Raw genomic sequence first — 19,801 nt, forward strand, 5'->3', positions numbered from 1 at the left:
AGGCAGATAACCCAAATGTAATGACTGCAACAGTGGATGCACTCTAACATCTACATTTATGGTAAGTGTACACAACTGTACTTTTTATACATTCCATCCTAACCCTTGTAGAGATTAGTCTATTAACAAACAGAAGCATCGTGATTAGTGCAGTTTTATACATTCCATCGTAACCTTTGTATCGATTAGTCTGTTTGATGTATTCGGTGTATGATATTGATATATTACTCAAAGATTAACTCAGGAATATAACTTTGTCCCCCTTGCTTCTTATTTATGAGGTTGTAACTTTATTGAGTGTGCATTTATATTTGTGGACCGGTTTGGTGTAAATCTGATGCAAAAAAGTAAGCACGCATCTCAGAACATCAGGCTGGAGATTGCCAGGGTTATATCTGATAATTTAATTGTAACTCTGCACTATTCTTTACATTTATACTGCAGGATATGCGTGCCAAGTTTAATGCTGCTGGTGTCCTGGGCTTCTTGTGTCATAATTATAGTTCATAGAGATGGAAGACGTATAGCTGTCACACTGAAGTATTACCCTGCTATGCTCATTTTGCTTCTGTTATGTAGGGTTTGCACCACATTGCACCTTCACCGTGCCTTCATTTGGAAGTGGAACCTGTTAACCGCTGGGCAGGGGTTGATGGTACATTGAAGCAGAATCCCTGAAAAAAAACAGCTATAAGGTGTACTAAAGGCTGTATTCTTAGGCTGAAGAAGACTGGCTAATTTTGTTTGGCGTTTGAAAGACGTGTAGAATGGGCGTGCCTTCGTTGAAGGTTGGGAGTCGAGCTGGCTCCTCGACACCTGTAAAAAATCTACTGCCAGTCATTAGCGGACCAGAGTTCTGCTGTGGCGACCCCTAACCGGGAAAAGCCGAAAGGAGAAGAAGATTTTGTTTTTTGAAAATTATTTTGCTAACACACTGTTAGCTGTTCTGTATCTTGTGTGTCTTATTAAAAACAGATAATTACGGGTGAATAGTATTTTTTATTGTTTTCAGAAGTCTTACTTCCTGCACTGTTGCTTTTTTGGTGCATATAGTCTTTCCTCTTCATATTCTGTAGTGTCAGTATATGGTTAAATGTTAACTTTTCTCTGAAGCCCATAAGCCATGTTCAGTAGCAGGTAGTTTATTTGTTGAGCAGCTCTTGGGTATGTGCAGTTAGCTGAAGCTGAAGTAAAGAACGTGCAGGGGCAAAACAGCATACATAGGGGAGTAGGGGACATTGTCCCCACAAAAAATGAAGCCCAGCTTCCTTCTTTCTTCAGCTGTTAGCGAACATATGTCTCAGGCATGCTGTGTTTTATATTTGTATTTGTGTAAAAAGCATGTACTGTCTCTTCAGGTTTGAACTCTGTTGGTGGGAGGAGGTTTTGTGCTGGTTAACTCACTCTGCAAATCTGACTTGAGTAGGTAAAGCTTGCTTTAAACAGCATTATTAAAATGCGAGTAATCCATCTTAAATCTTCTGCTGGATTCTGGAATATTTGTACAGCAGAAGAAGTCATGACTTTTAATAAATTCAAAATTAAAAGTGTATACCTAAATATGGAGTATTACCATGTTATTGTAATATTCCGTGTGCTCTTAGAAGTTCCAGAGTTGCAGATTGTATGCCAGAGTCTTTTTGCGGTCTTAACGTTGTATAGTAATGCACAATTATCTGAACTAAATGGGTGTACATAGTCTGTTTTATAATGTGCTTCCTCTTGTTTTTTTATGTATGTATATATTTATTTATTTATTTTGAGCACTTTCTGTTCCTGTATGTCATCCTATGGCCTTTCTACCCAGTGTTCCACATCCATTGCTGGGTCTGCCAACTTCTGTTCTCCCAGAGTTGCTGTAATTTAGCGGGAGCTAACACAGATCCTAAAGGAGTGTTAGGGGTCTAGCTGTCTCCATTCAGCCAGGAGTAATAACTTTAATGGCCTACCCCCCAACACTGTGTCCATGTCTGCTTTCAAGTGGCCGGCATGCAGTGGGGACATCCAGTGTATTGCCTCACCTCGGCGGCAACTCAACTATATCAGCCACCCTTTCCCCTTTATGTACCACATCTCCTCATATTGGTGTCCCCACAAGGGGTAGTCAGAGAATACTCTTGGAACCATCCACCCCTCCATGATAGGCACACCCATCCATCTGTGTTGCTCTGTCAGTTGCCTGAGTTGATAACTGAACCTGGGTCGGCTGAACTTTAGTCAGGGCTTTATCCCAGTATGCCCCTGGAACAGCTTTATAATCTTTATAATCTACTTCTGGTGTAATTTCACAGAGTTAGGCCCTTTCATTTTTCCAGATGATGTTCTTGTTATATTCTGGCATTTTCTGTAAAAAAAAAAAAAAAAAAAAAAAGCAACATTTTGTAGTTACTTTGGCCTTAGTAAGGAGAAGTTGTGGAAGGCCTTATGAAGTTTAAGAATGCAGAAATAATATACCACATTATTACCTTTCTGATTATTATCATTTAGCTTTGCCTTACTTGTAATAAGATTAACATTACAAAAATAGAGACAGAACTGCAAAGGGTGCTGGGCTGAAGTATGCATGTTTTTTGTTCGTCAGAGCATGAAGTCGGAGTATTGTATTTACTGTTGCAAATCCACCTTTTACAAACACACAAACTGTAAAGTACCATGAACTGTTACCATTAAAATGATTATGTAGCTTAACTTTTTACAGTGCCTTATGTGTCTGATTCATGAAGCCACTGTATAATATTGGTTATAGTTTTCTTCTATGATATGAGAGTTTCTGTCTGACAGCATAACACTTCTGCTCCAGCTTTGGGAACATTTGTCAGTTTTAGCTTCCACCATGATTGTTAACCCTGCGTAAGTCGAACCTTGCGTCGGCTGAAATCAAGTAGCAACAAGCTCCATGTGTTGCCAATGGCATGTCTGTTTTGGACTGACAGTTATCTTTTAGTGACTTGATGTCCAAATTACTGTTAACACATGCAGCATAAAATGTACAGTTTAACACACGATTTACATATATTTGTGTATGTGTACATTTTGTACACATCTGTGTCTACATAATTATATAATGTATGAACATGCATGCCTACATTTAAATATTCACCTTATTTTGCATGGAGGAGTGGAAACTGTAATCCATGGCCTTGAGTGAAACATTTCCTTGCTTGCTTCTGAACCTCTTGGCACAAGAAGTCTGGGGCAAAGCCTTGTAATAGGGGGACAAAGGCCCAAAATCAGGGACAGATTTTAACTATCCCTCTTACACACTTAGAAAGTTGTTAGAATAGCAGTGTTTGTATTATCATGCATTTTTATGAAGGATATAAAGTCTAAAACGCAGATGTATGTTATTATTTAGTGACTTCAATCCTCAGTGATTTGCTGAAAACCACAAATGTTATGACGAACAGACCAAAAATATGAGAGAAAATTTTGGGCATTCTAAAAAAATCTAGACCAGTTGTGAGGTATGTTTCCTTGTCAGGCAGAGTCTATTTCTTTACACCAATTAGTTTTACCCATGCTGGTAATGTTCTTGTTTTTTAGCATATGTTTATTAAATATGTTTTTACCAGTGTTTATTTATTCATTGTAACTTTTTTTCTTTTTTTTTTTTTTACAGTCAGGCTTGAGAAGGGTTTGTGCTACAGTGGGAGGAGCAGAACATTGTATGAAGTAGAAAACGCTGCTTTATACACAGACCGATGCTGGTGATCTGTGGCAAAGCAGGTTGCGTGTTTATGAATAACTGACTTCTAGGACATTCGTATATTTCCAGAACAATGAGTTTCTTATGGGTCCTGTTGCAGGGTAGGAAGCAAGTAGCCTGGGGCCTGGGCTGAACCTCTGCTTTTATGTTTTTGGCAGAAATCCTAAATAGTTATTGCAACTTGCATTACTATATCTAAGAAAACTAGTCTGCACTTGTTTGCTAAGAAAGTGGTTCAGATTTGCTTTTAGAACTGTGTTTGTAAAAACAGACCTTTACTGTTTTGATTGCTTTTCAGATTGTTGACTGCTGAAGGGGATGCATTCCGGGGGGGAAAGAGAAAGACATGTTATTATTAAAAACATGCAGTCTTTGGTGGTGAGTAATTGTGTTTCTCCTTTGTGTATTACAGCTGGTGCTGCGGTCTTTGGCTGTCTTGTTTCTGTGTGTTTTCACAGGAGGGACCTGATGTTCTTCGTTGTTGGTGAGTATTACTTAAACAACAAATTGATGCTGACTCACATGAGAGGTATTCTTGAACAAACATTGATTTATTTCTTGTTGGAAAAAAATGTGTGCATTGTAAGGACTACATATTCCTGTTTGTATGAATAAACTTAGTGGGGCTCAGGGCTGAATTTAACTAATCGTTGATGTAGGCTTGAGTGTTACTAAGCTGTGTGTAAGCAGTTCTTGTTAAAACACAGTAGAACAACGCATTGTATTTAATTGTGTAGATTAATAATGTACCACACTGGATCCACACAGACACACACACACTGTGTACTTCAGTAGTGCTGAATATTCTAGCTCTCATTTCCTGTGTGTGTGTGTGTGTGTGTGTGTGTGTGTGCGTGCGTGCGTGCGTGCGTGTGTGTGTGTGGGGGTGGGGGTGTATTTGTCTTTTTATACTACTAAATGTTTTCATTTCTTCAAGAAATTCTTCTCTTGAGTCATTGTGAAGACCTTTTGTATATTTTGTTGTTAACATTTCCCATTTTGGTAGTAGCAATCTCAAACTGCTAAACTGTTGTTTTAAATTGCCTTATCTATTTTTGCTTATGTTTGTTAACCAGGAAGGTCCTTTGAGTACAGTTCACTCTCAGAGGAGTCCCAAAGGAAAAGCTTGTGGATGATTTTTTTTATACAGATAGTTAGAAGAGCTTCAGGCTTTAAAATGCAGTCATCTAAATGCCAGAGGTACAGAAGAATATACTCTAAACAGGTAATAATCTCATCAAGCCAGGAGGTACCATTTGTGTTTAGCAGTAACATAAACACCCACTTATCCATTTATGCCGTCTGGCATTCAGTGCAGAAGATTAAGGTGTGAGCTCTTAATGATGAGGTGTTTCCTGTGGCCCAGCATTCGATTCCCTCGGCATCCATTTTTATACCTTGTGACTCTGAGCAGGTCATTTAACCAGACAGTGCTCTTCAGCCGAATCTGACAAAGATCCATATGATTCGGTGCTGAACTCTAAATAACAAATATAACTAAGTTAATAAATAAACTGGATGATGCCTGTTTAGCATGGGTAGCATACTCTGTTAAACCTTCTTTGAACATCCCCAATAAATCAGCTACATTTTACTTCGCAGCGCGAGTTCACGTTAATAGAAAAGGGTGAGCCACAGTAATTGTTTCCATTACTGTTGTTGCACAGTATACACGTCTTCTTTAACAATTTGCATTCATTCCAGCATTACATAAATTGCTTAATTCCTGCCTTACCTTAAACCTCACTCCTCCTGCTGTTGCATGTTATTCTCCAAATATTGTTCCCACAAATTCCATTTTTTTAAATGAAATGTGTTCATTTCTGTTTATAAAGAACCCACCCCTAGTTCTTTTAGCTGCTTTGCAATATTCAAAGCTTGTGTAACAGCTGGTATAGAATTTGTTTTCCCTTTGCTGGTACTGCCTTCTGGCAGCTGATATTTTTAAAGTTAATAAGGCAGTGCAAGTCCTACATCCGTTTCCATTTCCATAGTTGCTACTGATTGTTCCCCAAGTATTTTTTTCAAAGTAATCTATTGGCAATTTTTAAAATCTGCCAACATATTACATCCCTTCCCCAATAAATGTTTCCAGTTACCTCGGCCTTCCCAATCACTTCTCCAGTGTTTTCTTTCTCCTTGAAGAAAAAATTCTCTGTAGTGTATTTGAGTGCATAAAATACCTATCATTTGCATGCAGGAATACTAAACCTTCTGGACTTTGTAGCATACTTAGGAACCCTACAGATTTCCTCATTTTGTTCATTTGTAAATTGCCTTTTTTCTAATCCTTCTCTGTTTGCTTCTGCAGTGGTCATGCAGTGTTGTATATGGCCTACTAATTATTCCTTTTTTAACAGTATTTTGTAATTATTCCTTTCTTTTAACAGTATCTTCTGTTCTGGACACAACTAAAAACTCTACCAGAGCCAGTCTTTCATTTAGTATTTCCATAAACCCTTCTGTTTGTCAGTCCCTGATGTGACAGTAGTCTGTATTCTGCAGTCCACACTTCTGCTTAGCCTTGTTTCACACTGTTACCTTACCTTCCAAAGTTGTTTGCTCCCAACACATTATTTCCTTTCCTGATTTCGTACAGTAAATCCTAGTCCCAACTTGCCTGTTTTCTATATCACTACTTACAGACATCACTGTTGGTAAAATTTTGTCTCTCCGTCACTGGCATAGTTCTTGGACTACGTTCTACTAGTTTATCAGTATACTATTCTATGTGGTTGTTACTATTCTCCTTACGACTTGCATCCCGAATTCCGGTCTCTATTTATCTGTCATACTTCCTTCCCCATTTCATCATTGTACTTTTCCACTTTGATTTATAACCTATCATACTTTTCCACTTTGATTTATAACCTGTTGTACTTTTCCACTTTGATTTATAACCTATCGCACGTTTCCACTTTGATTTATAACCTATTGTACTTTTCCACTTTTATTTATAACCTATCGTACGTTTCCACTTTGATTTATAACTTATCGTACATTTCCACTTTGATTTATAACCTATCGTATGTTTCCACTTTGATTTATAACCTATCGTACGTTTCCACTTTGATTTATAACCTGTCGTACTTTTTCACTTTGATTTATAACCTATCGTACGTTTCCATTTTGATTTATAACCTATCATACTTTTCCACTTTGATTTATAACCTATCGTACGTTTCCACTTTGATTTGTAACCTATCGTACGTTTCCACTTTGATTTATAACCTATCGTATGTTTCCACTTTGATTTATAACCTACTACTTGAGTTGTGTGTGAGCGTTAACTGCATAGCTTTACAGCGATCTTATTCCACTATGTTTTATGGGGAAAATCGGCTTATTCCTCTTAACTATTGCTCTGTTCTCCTCCTAACAAATTCCTTCAAATCTTTATTGGTTATCGCCAGCTTCCTCAGTGATTTGCTGAAAACCACAAATGTTATGACGAACAGACCAAAAATATGAGAGAAAATTTTGGGCATTCTATAAAAATCTGGACAGTTGTGAGGTATTGAGAGGTATGTTTCCTTGTCAGGCAGAGTCTATTTCTTTACACCAATTAGTTTTACCCATGCTGGTAATGTTCTTGTTTTTTAGCATATGTTTATTAAATATGTTTCTACCAGTGTTTATTTATTGTTTGTTCATTGTAACTTTTTTATTACCGCATTACCAGTGTGGTGGACTCATTCTTCCCTGTCCTATCTGATTTTTCTTGGCTTTCTCATTCTCATGTGGATCGGATGATGATGAGTTTCCTCAAAGCCCATGTCAAGCTGGGGATTTTGCCTTCACAAACCCATACTGGATCCGTGAGAGCTCTGACCCTGATATCACCTCCTCCCATCAGCTTCGGAGTTGCAGGGCCTGATGTTCCCTAGTGGACTGACATTGGATTGTGAGATACTACTTTCCCTTTCTCCAATGGTGTCCTAGACCGGCTTGGCTCCAATTATGTTGGAGTAGAGTGGGTCACAGATCTGAGGGATTGACACCGGATCCTCGTTGTCTGCTCCGACCTTGTTCTTCTTATAGTCATCCCTTCCTCTAGGAGCCTCGGCCTTCAGTAGCTCAGGTCCAGTGGGCTTTGGCAATGTCGGATCCAGGGTGGCTTCTTCTCTTTCTCACTTTGGGGCTTCAGCCTCTGGGTTGGGGGGAGGCAGGCCACCCGGCATCTTTGGCATTCCAGATGGTAGGGAGGACTTTCTTGAAACTTTGAGACACAGTACATCTTCCTCTAGGCCCTTCCGAATCATCTGTGGATTGAAGCTTTGCTCCTATCCATCTGATCCATGATCAACCCCTCCCAGAGAGCCTCCATCCAACCCCTCAGCCAAGGGGTTCCTCTGTCTTCAGAGTCCTCCCCCAAGTACCCAGTAGAGTAGGTACGCAGAAGCGTCGGTACAAGAGGAAGCACACTGACTTCCCCTTAGAGTCTTTGACAGAGGACACTGATTTTGATGAAGGGGAAGGGTCCCCTTGATCTCCACCCGACAATATCTCCTTTAGAGGTATCTTAGAAATCTTGAAACAAAAGGGGTGGATGGTCTTCCCAACCCCCTTCCTTGGAGGAGTTAGTGTTCCTGGAGGCATTTGGGACGGGGCCATCCATATCTTGGGTGACCCCACCAGCGGACGATCTTATTGATCTCATCACCTGCCAGGCTTGGAAGGAGCCTGACACCATGGAACCAGTCCCGAAGCTTGCGGATAAGTATCTTGGTCCGCCTCAGGATCGTCCTTTCTGGAGTAAAGGTGCCCTTGTTGATACCGTTGTGGTGTCAACAGCCACTAAGAAAGAGCTCACCGAATAGAGCTTTACTGTCCACCCACTCACCCCAAACAGAGTCTCTGGCCATGGACAGACATGAGAAGCAGGTGTATGTTTCAGCCACTTTTTGCTGATAGCATCGAGTTACCTAGCACACTTCATTCGCCTCCAGAGAGACCCGGTGAAGGAACTTTGCACATCTCCTAGTGCAGTCGCAGTTCCACACAGCTGAATACTATGGCTTTGGTTGCTAACTCCTCAATGAGGCTTATCTCCCACGTGGCAGAAGGAACCTCTCGAGCAGCTGGTTCAGGCATAGCCCTCAGGAGACATGCCTGGATTAGACTGTGCAGGTTTATGGACCCTTTCAAAGCATTATTCATTAACGCCCCCTTTGACGGTTCCTGTTTGTTCAGACCATCAGTTAAGGAGACTGTTACCCACAGCGAACAGCAGGGCAAAACTGTATCTGCCATAGTGATCAGATTTTCTTCCCCCCAGTAGACCTTTTCCAGGAACCAATGGAGCAGAAAGAAGATGTGGTTCCACAAATTTCAAAGGGCTTTTCCTAATTTGCAGGATGAATAGTCTTCCAGGGACAGAGGGAGAGGATTCAATAGTAGACACTTCCCTAGAGGGAGAAGGGGTCCACAGAACCAGGGCTTCAGGAAACCCTTCTCTGACAGGCCATTTCAGCACTCCTGAAACGCTGCCTGACTGTACTACTCTGGAAGCAGTCAGGGGCAGACTGTCTTTGCACCCAGCAGCATGTGCAGACATAAAACAAACAATGCTTGATGGTTAAAACATCATATCCAGAGGCTGTTACATTCCCTTTTCCCTTCCTCCTCCCCACACCGGGAGCATCTTCCCAACGTGTCACCCAGTTAGGGGGAGAATGCCCTTCTAGAAGTACAAAAACATCTAGACAAATGAGTCCTCCTGCTGAACAATGCGGATGCGGAACTTATTCGCTCATCTTTTGGTGCCAAAGACAGGAGACCTTTGACCCATCCTGGATCTAAAAAGTTTGAATCTGTTTGTCAAGAAGGCAAAGTTCCATATGGTTATGGTACAGTCCAGGACAACTTGATGTGCTCGGTCGATCTCCAGGATGTGGGCTATCATATCAAAATAGACAGGCACTCTAGGAGAAATTTACTCTTCCAGCTGGGGGCCGATCATTACCAGTTCAGAGCACTGCCCTTTGGCCTCACCACTGCCCCTGGGTGCTTACCAAATGCATGGCAGTAGTCACAGTGCTACTTCGTCTGCATTGCTTCCAGGTATTCCCTTACCTGGAAGATTGGCTCCTGACGGTATTCCCTTACCTGGATGATTGGCTCCTGACGGCACCCACCAGGCATCAACTACTTCGGATGATTCAGGTGATGTTTTGCCTCTTTTGCCACCTGGGAATCACAATGAGCATGGTAAAATCCAAGATGGACCCAGTCCAGGACAGCAAATTTATCAGGACTCAGTTGAATATAGTAACACAGTTGAATATGGTAACAAAAGTTGCAACTCTTCCCTTTTCAGAGGATTCTCTCTTATGCAGCAGGTACAATGCCTACTAGACACACCATCTTGTTTAGCTCGTCTAGTTCTCATAACCTTGGGCTCCATGTCGGCTACCATTCTTCTGGTGCCTCTAGCCAGGTTCTTCGTGCGAGTTCTCCAGTGGAGTCTGGCAGATGTCCTTCAAGAATGCAACTGCAGTCATAACATATGGGTTGTCCTGCCTCAGGCAGCCCTCGGTCGGCCGGATTCCAAAGTCTGGGTCTGACGTCGGCTGATGTCGCATTTCTCTCCGACGTCAGAGCGGCTGGAGTACATAAGCATCAGCCGACGCCATTTTCTTCAGTCTTTCTTGCCGCGCGGTGCCTGAAGCAGAAGCAGTTTGCAAGTGCCGGTCGGTCAGCTCCTGTATTCTTTGATTCCGAAGTCATCAAAAAAGCTAAGTACCCCGTTGGGGACCTTTTCTTGCCTCAGCCAATGTCAGAAATTACTGAAAAAGTTAACAATTGTCTTTCTTGTGGTAAACAAATACCTCATAATGATTTCCACTCTTACTGTCTTCCTTGCCTTGGCCCAGACCACGACGTCTCGGCCTGTGTAGCCTGTGCTCGCTTCAACAGGCGCACTCTCAGGCGCCGGGCGGAGTTCGCTGAAGATTTTTTCGGCGAAAAATTTGCTTACACAATGCCGTCGGATCTTCCGACATCGCAAACTCCCAAGAAACGAAAAGACCGGGACCGACATCCTCGGCCCGCATCTACCACCGACTCCACGCCAAAACCTATCGCGAGTGCTCCGGTTCCCTCTGAGAAGGTCTCTCCACCGCTCCGAACCGAAGACACTGCATTACCGACCACTCCGATTCCGAATATCAATCCGACGCCAGTTATTGATTTTCCTCCGGATACCGAAACCAAGGAAATGCCCGAGACCATTGCTGTAGACAAGGTCACTCCTGCACGTGGAGCTGCCAGGCCTCCTATGGCCATGTCTATTAAGGCCTACACTAGGGCTAAGGCAGCCAGCAAAACAAAACATCTTACTACTAAAACCTTACCTCAGCCTACTCCAGAGACACAAATTATGTCTGTGGCTGCTGATTTAATTTCTATGATTAGAGGTTCACAGGCCCATCCTGAGAGAGGATCCCAGCCTCCTTCTGATAAAAGGCCCCGGGTTGAACCCTCTGACCCTATTCCGTCAGATGAAGATTCTGAGGGCTCTGTCCACTCTGATAGCCAGGAAGAGCTCTTCCAGACCTATGAGGACTCGGATGCAGAGGATTCCATCCCTCGGCCTCCCTCCTGAGGATATTTCTTTTGGGGAAGTTCTGCATACCATGAGGGAACATTTCAAGTGGCAAGGCCAGGAATATTCTGATTCCAGAAAACGCCTTCAGACTTTCCTTAAGAAGCCCCAGCACAGGCCCTTAGCTATTCCTCCTGTACTTGATGTTTTGGATGATTTATATTCTGACTCTAGTGTTACCCCTGACTCTCTTCCTCCTGCTCCAGCCAAGCCAGACAGGTATTACAGGGTTCCAGAAACACATTCCCATTTATTCAGGGCCCATGCTGCTGATTTGGAAACTATTTCACAGGGGCCTAAAGGAGTTTCAGCTTCCACCTCTAAAAATCCATTGCCCTCCAACAGGGAAGCTAGGTCATTAGAGAGATGGGGCAAAAAGGTTTACACATCCACTACCTTATCTATGAGAGCTTTAAATTGCCTTTTTCATATGTTACAATATCAGGATTTTCTGTTAGAAGATTTACAAAAAACATTGGCCACTCCTGATCCTTTAGACAGGAAGGCTTTGCAGGAAGCTGTACATAATACTCAGCAAGTAAGCAATCACTTCCTACAGTGTGGATATGATGCACTGGAAGCTTCATGTAGGGCAGCTATGACAGGGGCAGTCATTCGTAGACATGCATGGTTAAAAGATCAACCGCTACCAGATCATGTAAAGGTAAAATTTCTGGATGCACCTTTGGAAAAGAACAAGCTTTTTGGTGCTAATGCCAAGGATGTGTTAAAGACCATCGAGGAAAAAGCAAAATCAGTTCAGACGGTGAAAGATTTCCTCCAGGTTCAACCCCCCAGATTCAGTAGGAATTGGCCTTCAAAAAACTGGTCCTTTCCTAATCCAGAAAAGTTTCAAAGGGGTAAAAACAGACATGGCCGAGGAAGAGGCCAATACAGAGGTCCTTACAGGGGACGACAATGGCAGCCAGGAAACCAAAGAAGCAACGCAGGGGTTTCACCTGCCCCACAGCCACAATCTCAATGACTTTCCTCTACTACCGCCTACCAGGGAACAAATAGAAGCTCCCTTGGGCGGGAAATTATCTCTGTTTGCAGAAAATTGGCACAGACTGACAAAGGACAAATGGATTTTGGACATTATAGACCGAGGCTACAGGTTCCATTTTCATACCTTGCCAAGAAAACAAGGCATGCCAAACCTACCACAGAACCAGAGGGCAGAGGCTATCAAGCAATTCTCTCTGCTGACTCGGATGAAAGCAATAGAAAGAGTTCCACAACAAGAACAAGGCCAGGGGTTCTACTCAAGACTGTTCCTTGTTCCAAGAAAAGAATCTCAATGGAGACCAATACTGGATTTGTCCGCATTAAACACTTTTCTCATAGTACCAAAGTTCAAAATGCTGACTCTACAGCAACTCCTTCCCATGCTGGGCAAGGGGTCTTGGCTGATTACTCTGGACCTCAAGGAGGCATACCTGCATGTCCCTATCAGACACAGCTGCAGAAGATACCTCAGATTTCTTGCAGGGCCAGAGCATTATCAATTCTCAGCATTGCCATTTGGCTTATCTACTGCGCCCAGAGTATTCACAAAATGCCTGGCTTCAGTAATTGCTCATTGCAGGCTCCAGGGGATACAAATTTACCCGTACCTGGACGACTGCCTCATACAAGCGGACGACAAATTGATGTTGACAAAAACTTGGACTATGTCATACGATTACTTCAAGCTCTGGGATACACAGTCAACTTCCAAAAGTCAAGACTGCAGCCATCCCAGCAAATAATCTTCTTAGGAGCCAAATTAGACACAGCCTCTCAAATGGCTTACCTGACAGAAGACAAGCAAGAGAAGTTAACTCATTACTTCAAAGGTTTAGCAAAACTCACCCAGATGACTGCAAGGAAATTCCTACAGGCCCTGGGTTACATGGCATCCTGCATTCTACTGGTTCCATTAGCAAGACTACACATGAGAAAGCTTCAATGGTACCTAAAAAGCATTTGGTCTCAGCACAGCAACAACTTGGAGACAACCATACCGCTCATTCCATGCCTACAAAAGGAATTCCTATGGTGGGCCTCGGTGAGCCAGGCAAACACAGGTATGTCATTCAAAAAACCACAGGTAACACAGACCATGACCACAGATGCCTCGGACCTTGGATGGGGGGCACACATGGAAGGCAGGTGTATACAAGGACAATGGTCTCCAAAGGAAACACATCTGCATATAAACCAAAAGGAAATGCTGGCAGTAATGCATGCCATCGAGGCCTTTCAACACCAACTTCAGCAAGGCCATTTACTGATACGGACAGACAACACCACTGTGATGTGGTATATAAACAAGCAAGGGGGCACCCACTCTTACCCCCTTTGCAGACTGACAATGCATCTTTGGGAAAAATCACTGAGCCTAAACATCCAGTTACAATCCCAGTTTGTTCCAGGCAAAGACAATGTGTTGGCGGACAGCCTAAGCAGGAATTTCACAGATCCACACGAGTGGAGGTTACATCCGAAGATCTTCACACAACTCACTTCGACATGGGGCAGGCCAGAAGTAGACCTATTTGCCTCTCACCTCAACCATTATCTACAAAAATTCTGCACAAGGACATACCATCCAAAAGCTTGGAAAATAGATGCTCTCTCATTCAACTGGAACTTCCTAACAATCTATGCATTCCCACCTCTGCCTCTGATGACCTCAGTATTACTAAAGATCAAAGCAGAGAGACCCAAGGGAATCATAATAGCTCCGGACTGGCCAAGACAACACTGGTACCCACTACTACGGAGCATATGTCACACCAGGAGGTGGGCCCTTCCCCAATGGCCTCTACTTTTGACTCAACACAATTTCAAAACAGTGCATCCAAACCTTCAGACACTGCAGCTAACAGCCTGGGAGATCCCATAAATAACCTCAACCTATCTCTCTCCAAGGAAGTTCAGCGGATACTAACAGAGGCTCGAAGACCATCCACCAGAAAGGTTTACTTAGCAAAATGGAAGAGATTCAGCAATTGGAATACCAGCAAGGGACATGATGCATCATTGTTGAACATCCCACTCATCTTGGAATATTTGGCAGATATGCTAAAGAACGGCCTCTCATATTCTTCCATAAAGATACATGCATCAGCTATTTCAGCTAGATAAAACACTGATCCTCCTGTCTTTTCACACCCTTTGCTAAGGCAATTTCTCAGGGGAATCAAGAACATTAAGCCACCAAGGAAGGCCCCAGTGCCAGCCTGGGACCTCAATTTTGTCCTAGAAAAACTGACTCTACCTCCATTTGAGCCAGCAGCTTCAGTTGACTTGCAATTTCTCTCATGGAATACAGCTTTCCTGTTGGCAATTACCTCAGCAAGAAGGGTTTCGGAACCACAGGCCCTAATGGCAATACCACTGTTCATAATTTTTCACAGAGACAGGGTTTCATTAAGGACCAACCCTACTTTTATGCCAAAGGTGGTATCTAGGGTTTCTTTAAATCAAGCTATTCATCTGCCTGCTTTCTTCCCCAATCCTGAGAATAAGGGGGAAAGACTGTTACATACCTTGGACATTCACAGACAACTTCGATACTTCCTGGACAGAACCAAGGCCAGTAGGAAGTCTGAACAACTTTTTGTAGCTTACGCCCCTGCAGTCCAAGGAAAAGCAATTTCAAAACAGACTATTTCAAAATGGATTGGACATTGCATCAGATTCTGTTATTCCTTTCATGGAAAGACTGTTCCAGCCAATGTCAGACCACATTCCACCAGAGCTACAGCCACCTCTACAGCATTCTTAAGAGGGGTGCCTACTAAGGACATTCTAGAAGCTGCTACATGGAGCTCCGTGCATACATTCTCCAAACACTACAATCTCCCTCTATACTCCATATCCAGAGCAGGCTTTGCTTCGGCAGTCCTGCAGGGTTTGATTGCCACACCATCTTTTCCCTAGAGCATTCCTCCTCCCCCAGCTAAGCTATGGTATTCTACCCATATGTTATGACTGCAGTTGCATTCTTGAAGGACATAGTACAGTTTTGTACCTACCATAAATGTAGATGTTCGATAGACATGCAACTGCAGTTGGATTTTCCCTCCCTCCTTACCCCTCTATGCCTAGGGTCCACTCCTATCCCTGTTTCTCTTAGCTGGGGATATCTGTTATGGTGTATTTGTTTTATTGCTCATTTATTTGTCTGGAATCCTGTTTTTGTCTTCCAAATTTGATTACAGCATTCCTTGGAGGGCACCTGGCATCTGGGGCAAGAAACACTGAAGAAAATGGCGTCGGCTGATGCTTATGTACTCCAGCCGCTCTGACGTCTTAGAGAAATGCGACATCAGCCGACGTCGGACCCAGACTTTGGAATCCGGCCGACCGAGGGCTGCCTGAGGCAGAACAACCCATATGTTATGACTGCAGTTGCATGTCTATCGGACATCTACATTTATGGTAGGTACAAAACTGTACTTTCCATGGTCCATCCAGTGTCAACTGTTATCAACCCCAATCAAACTTATTCCAATTTGCAGACATCACCTGCAGTGGTGGATGCTCACAGATGATCTTCATCTAAGCAGGCCTTTTATCCCCCCCTTCAACCAGAGTGACCACAGGCTCCTCCCTGTTGGGGTGGAGGGCATTTTCAGGGAAGGATGGTCCAAGGCACATGATCCCCTACAGAGACCAAATTGCACTTTAATGTCCTGGAAATGAGGGAAGTCCACCTTAGTTGCAAGCCTTTCAGGACTGCCTCCCTCTGGGGACAGTTGCTGTTTTGATGGACAGCATGTCAGTGGTATGGTACATCAGCAATCAGGGGGGAGCCCGGTCTTACCCACTCTGCTGAGAGGCCATGAGGGTCTGGGAGTAGGCAATTGCTTCAAACCACTTTCTCATTCCAATGCCCATCTTGGGAGAATCCAGTGTTCTGGAAGATGATTTGAGCAGGTCCATTTTGAGTCCTCACGAGTGATCCCTGAACCAGTCATTAGCAAACGAGATTTTCAGCCATTGGGGCCTCTCCTTATTGCAAACTGTCATCTCAACTCTCACAAAAAATTTGTCATTGTATCCATCTATATCTCACCAGGTGACAGCACCCTTATTCTCTAAATCATTCTCTCCTGGCTCACTCAACATGTTCCCTACAAAACTATTATACTTGGTGACGTCAACATTGACTGGGCTTCACTCTCCTCCTCACCACCTACTCATAACCTCAACCTGTTTGGCTCCCGCCAACTTATTGCCTCACCTACCAGGGCCAACAAAAACTCTACTACCGGTTCTATAATAGATTGGATCCTTACTTCCAATCCCAGTCTCTCACAGCCCTGGTGTTCTTGCTAGCTCTCTAAGTGACTATTCCCTTACCTATATTCATAGCTATTTCAGACATTCACCCAAAGAACACCACTGCAGGGAATGTCGCAATCTGACTTAATTTGATCCTGTTAAGTTCAACTCTACACTATCTAACATCAATTGGACCTTCCTTCATAACCTCCCCCTTAATGATGCTGTAACTACCTTCAACAAGATATTTCTAGATATACTAAACACCATGGCTCCATCCAGAAAAATCAGGGGAAAATCAAACTGTGCCCCTTGGCTCACTAAACAAACATGCTCTTTTATGCATCAGAGAGATGCTGCCTGGAAAGCTTGGATCAAGAATAAAATCCTTTCCTTACTACAATGTTACAAATAACTTAGAAACTTGTGTAAAAAATAGTCATTAAAGACAAAAAAATCCTTAATTCCAACAAATATAGCCCACACAATAACCCCCCCAAAATTTGGTCTACCATTAACAAAATCCTCCACCCCAGTAACCCCTTGACCCCAACCCCTTTCCTCACCATACTGCCACAGAGACTGCCATTCTGTTAAACAATCACTTCATTGAAACAATTCAAAAATTAACTCAGCAAGTCCCACTCCCTTTGCTCTGCCCTTACCTCCTAGACCCTCTTCCTCCTTTCAGCCTGTTTTCACCACATTCATCAAAGCCCAACTGAATAAACTCAAACCCTGTTCTCACCCTCTGTCATTAAATTACCTCCCCACTTCATTAAAATGTCTGCCAAATCCATTTTTTACCCTGTCTCCATTCTCATAAATTGTTCCATTACCAGATCCCTTGTTCCTGACATATGGAAAGCCTTTTTCACTATCCCTCTCCATAAAGGGGAAAACTCCACTGACTCATCCAGCTATTGGCCCATTAATATACTCTTCCCCCTCTTTCCAAAATTCTCGAAAAATGTGTCCACACCCAATTACTTAAACACTTGCTAGGTAACAATCTTTTAACATCCACCCAGCATGGTTTTAGACCCCACCACAGCGCATCTACCACACTACTCTCATTCACCCAAATTGTTCTTCAGAATCCTGTGACAATAACCTTCTAGTTTCCTGCCTATTCCTTGGTCTTTCCAAAGCTTTCGATACTGTCTCTCACCCCAAAATGTTATCCAAACTTTCTGATCTCCATCTCTCTACCCCCTCTATAAACTGGTTCTCTAGTTACTTATCTGATGGACAGCAGTCTATTCACTGGCATCTGTCACCTCCCCATTTTTACCTGTCAACACTGGCATTCCCCAAGACTTTATATTGGGTCCACTGTTGTTCAGTATCTTCACCAACCAATTACCCACTGCCCTCTCTACACTTTTACAATATGCCAATGATTCAACCCTCACTACCACCACCCACAGTATCCCAGAACTCCTTGCTCTTACTTATAACACCTTCACCTCCATTGAAACCTGTCTCACAGATGATCAGCTAATACTAAATCCAAAAAAAAAAAAAAAACTGCTACTTTTCCTTCCTAAAACACTGGCTCACCATAAATCCTCCTTCTCCATTACCTCACTTAACAGCACTATCATCAGTCCCGAACCCTGTACTAAATTACTTGGTGTTACTATCGACAATGAACTTAAATTTGACATACATATCAGTCACTGTATAAAAAAGACACACCAAAAACTTGGTCTTCTGTTCTGTAATCACAAACTACTCTCACCTTCTACCAAACCCTCCCTAGCCATGTCTCTACTCTTACCCTGTCTTCTGTATGCAGCTCCAGTCTTTACTAACCTTCAGTCATCTCTACTCTCAAAATTAGAACAAACTTGCAACAAAATAGCTAAATTCGCTCCCAATATACCCTATAAAACCCACCACTGCCTCGCCTTTAAATCTTTACAATGGCCTGAATTCCAGAAAAAAACTACTACTTCCACAACTGCACATTACACACACTATTCTGTTTAACCTCCCATCCTGTCCCTTCATCTCTAACATTGTATCACTCTATAACCCATGGCATCAGCTTCCTACATCTGACATACGTCTCCTGGACATCTACAAAACCTACAAAGAATATTGGAAAGTTCCTATATAAATTCTCTGTCGCTCATACCTAGAATGCCCTTCCCCTCAACATAAGACGTATTCCCCAGAAAGCACAATTCAAACTTGAGCTTAAACAATACTTAGTCTTGTCCTTGTCAAACTCCAACCTGAAATCCTCCTGCTTTCTTACTATTCCTACACTTCTTACTATAAGCTTACTTTCTTATTTTTCTACTTTCTTTCTAATAATAACTCTACTATATACCCACATCTTGTTCCTGTACATATTTTTACTTATGGAGTTTATGGATGTTACTTGTAAATGTTTTTGCAGTAGAATATACTTCTGTTACTTGACTACCTTATGTAACTTGAACACAGCTGTATAAACTATTTTTTTCTTATTCTTTATGTATAACTTGTAGACTGTACTCCATTATAATTGTATCAAAAACAAAGTTTTTAAAATTTGTAAAAGGTTTTTGTAAAATTGTAACTTGTATTTGGAACTTTTCTCCTCAGGTCTCCACTGAAAATGGGCCCCTGGCTCAGCGGGACCAACCTGGTTAACAAATGACAATCAATAAATAAATAAATAAAATAAAATAAAAAATAAAATATTCTTGTATACATCTTCAGAAATGTATCACCTTTTGTTATATTTTCCCTTCTATGTTCTCTGGTACATCCTCCCTATTCCAAATCAAATACCAGTCACCATCCATAAATAATAATCCATATTGAAAACGTATTTCTTTTAAAATTCTCCTAACCTCCATAATAGTATTTTTAGGTAGAGCATGCATACATGCTAGTGCAATCCTCTTTCCCTGCCATTAGCCCCTTACTGTCACAAATTTATCACTATTGTTTTTCCCCTCTTTGTATTGTATAAAAATCAGTATTATTGATGTCTGCATTATTACACTGCTTTTCTTTTATGCTTGATATTTTGGTTAATGTTCACCCTGAAATCCTTTCTTTGTCAGATTTATGTGCTCATTTCTATCAAAATGCATCTCTTGTATTATTAGCATTTGTACCTTACATTTAATATAATTCAGTATTATTTGCTTTTTTCTTGGAACTGTAAGATCATTTACATTCCATGTTAGTATTGGCAAACCTGCTATTCT

At 42.2% G+C, this 19,801-nt stretch overlaps 1 protein-coding gene across 2 annotated transcripts in view; it reads left to right on the forward strand.

The window, feature by feature from the left end:
- The window catches only part of AREL1 (apoptosis resistant E3 ubiquitin protein ligase 1), a 1,112,453-nt gene that overhangs the window by 287,276 nt on the left and 805,376 nt on the right, over positions 1-19,801 (forward strand). For both annotated transcript variants that reach the window (XM_044074621.1, XM_044074622.1), the window contains exon 5: positions 4,119-4,190. In XM_044074621.1, coding sequence (XP_043930556.1) covers positions 4,119-4,190 — 72 coding nt within the window. The remainder of the gene's footprint in view (positions 1-4,118; positions 4,191-19,801) is intronic.

Source organism: Protopterus annectens, chromosome 6.part0, assembly GCF_019279795.1.
Source record: "Protopterus annectens isolate FY-2018-M chromosome 6.part0, PAN1.0, whole genome shotgun sequence".
Classification (NCBI taxonomy): domain Eukaryota; kingdom Metazoa; phylum Chordata; order Ceratodontiformes; family Protopteridae; genus Protopterus; species Protopterus annectens.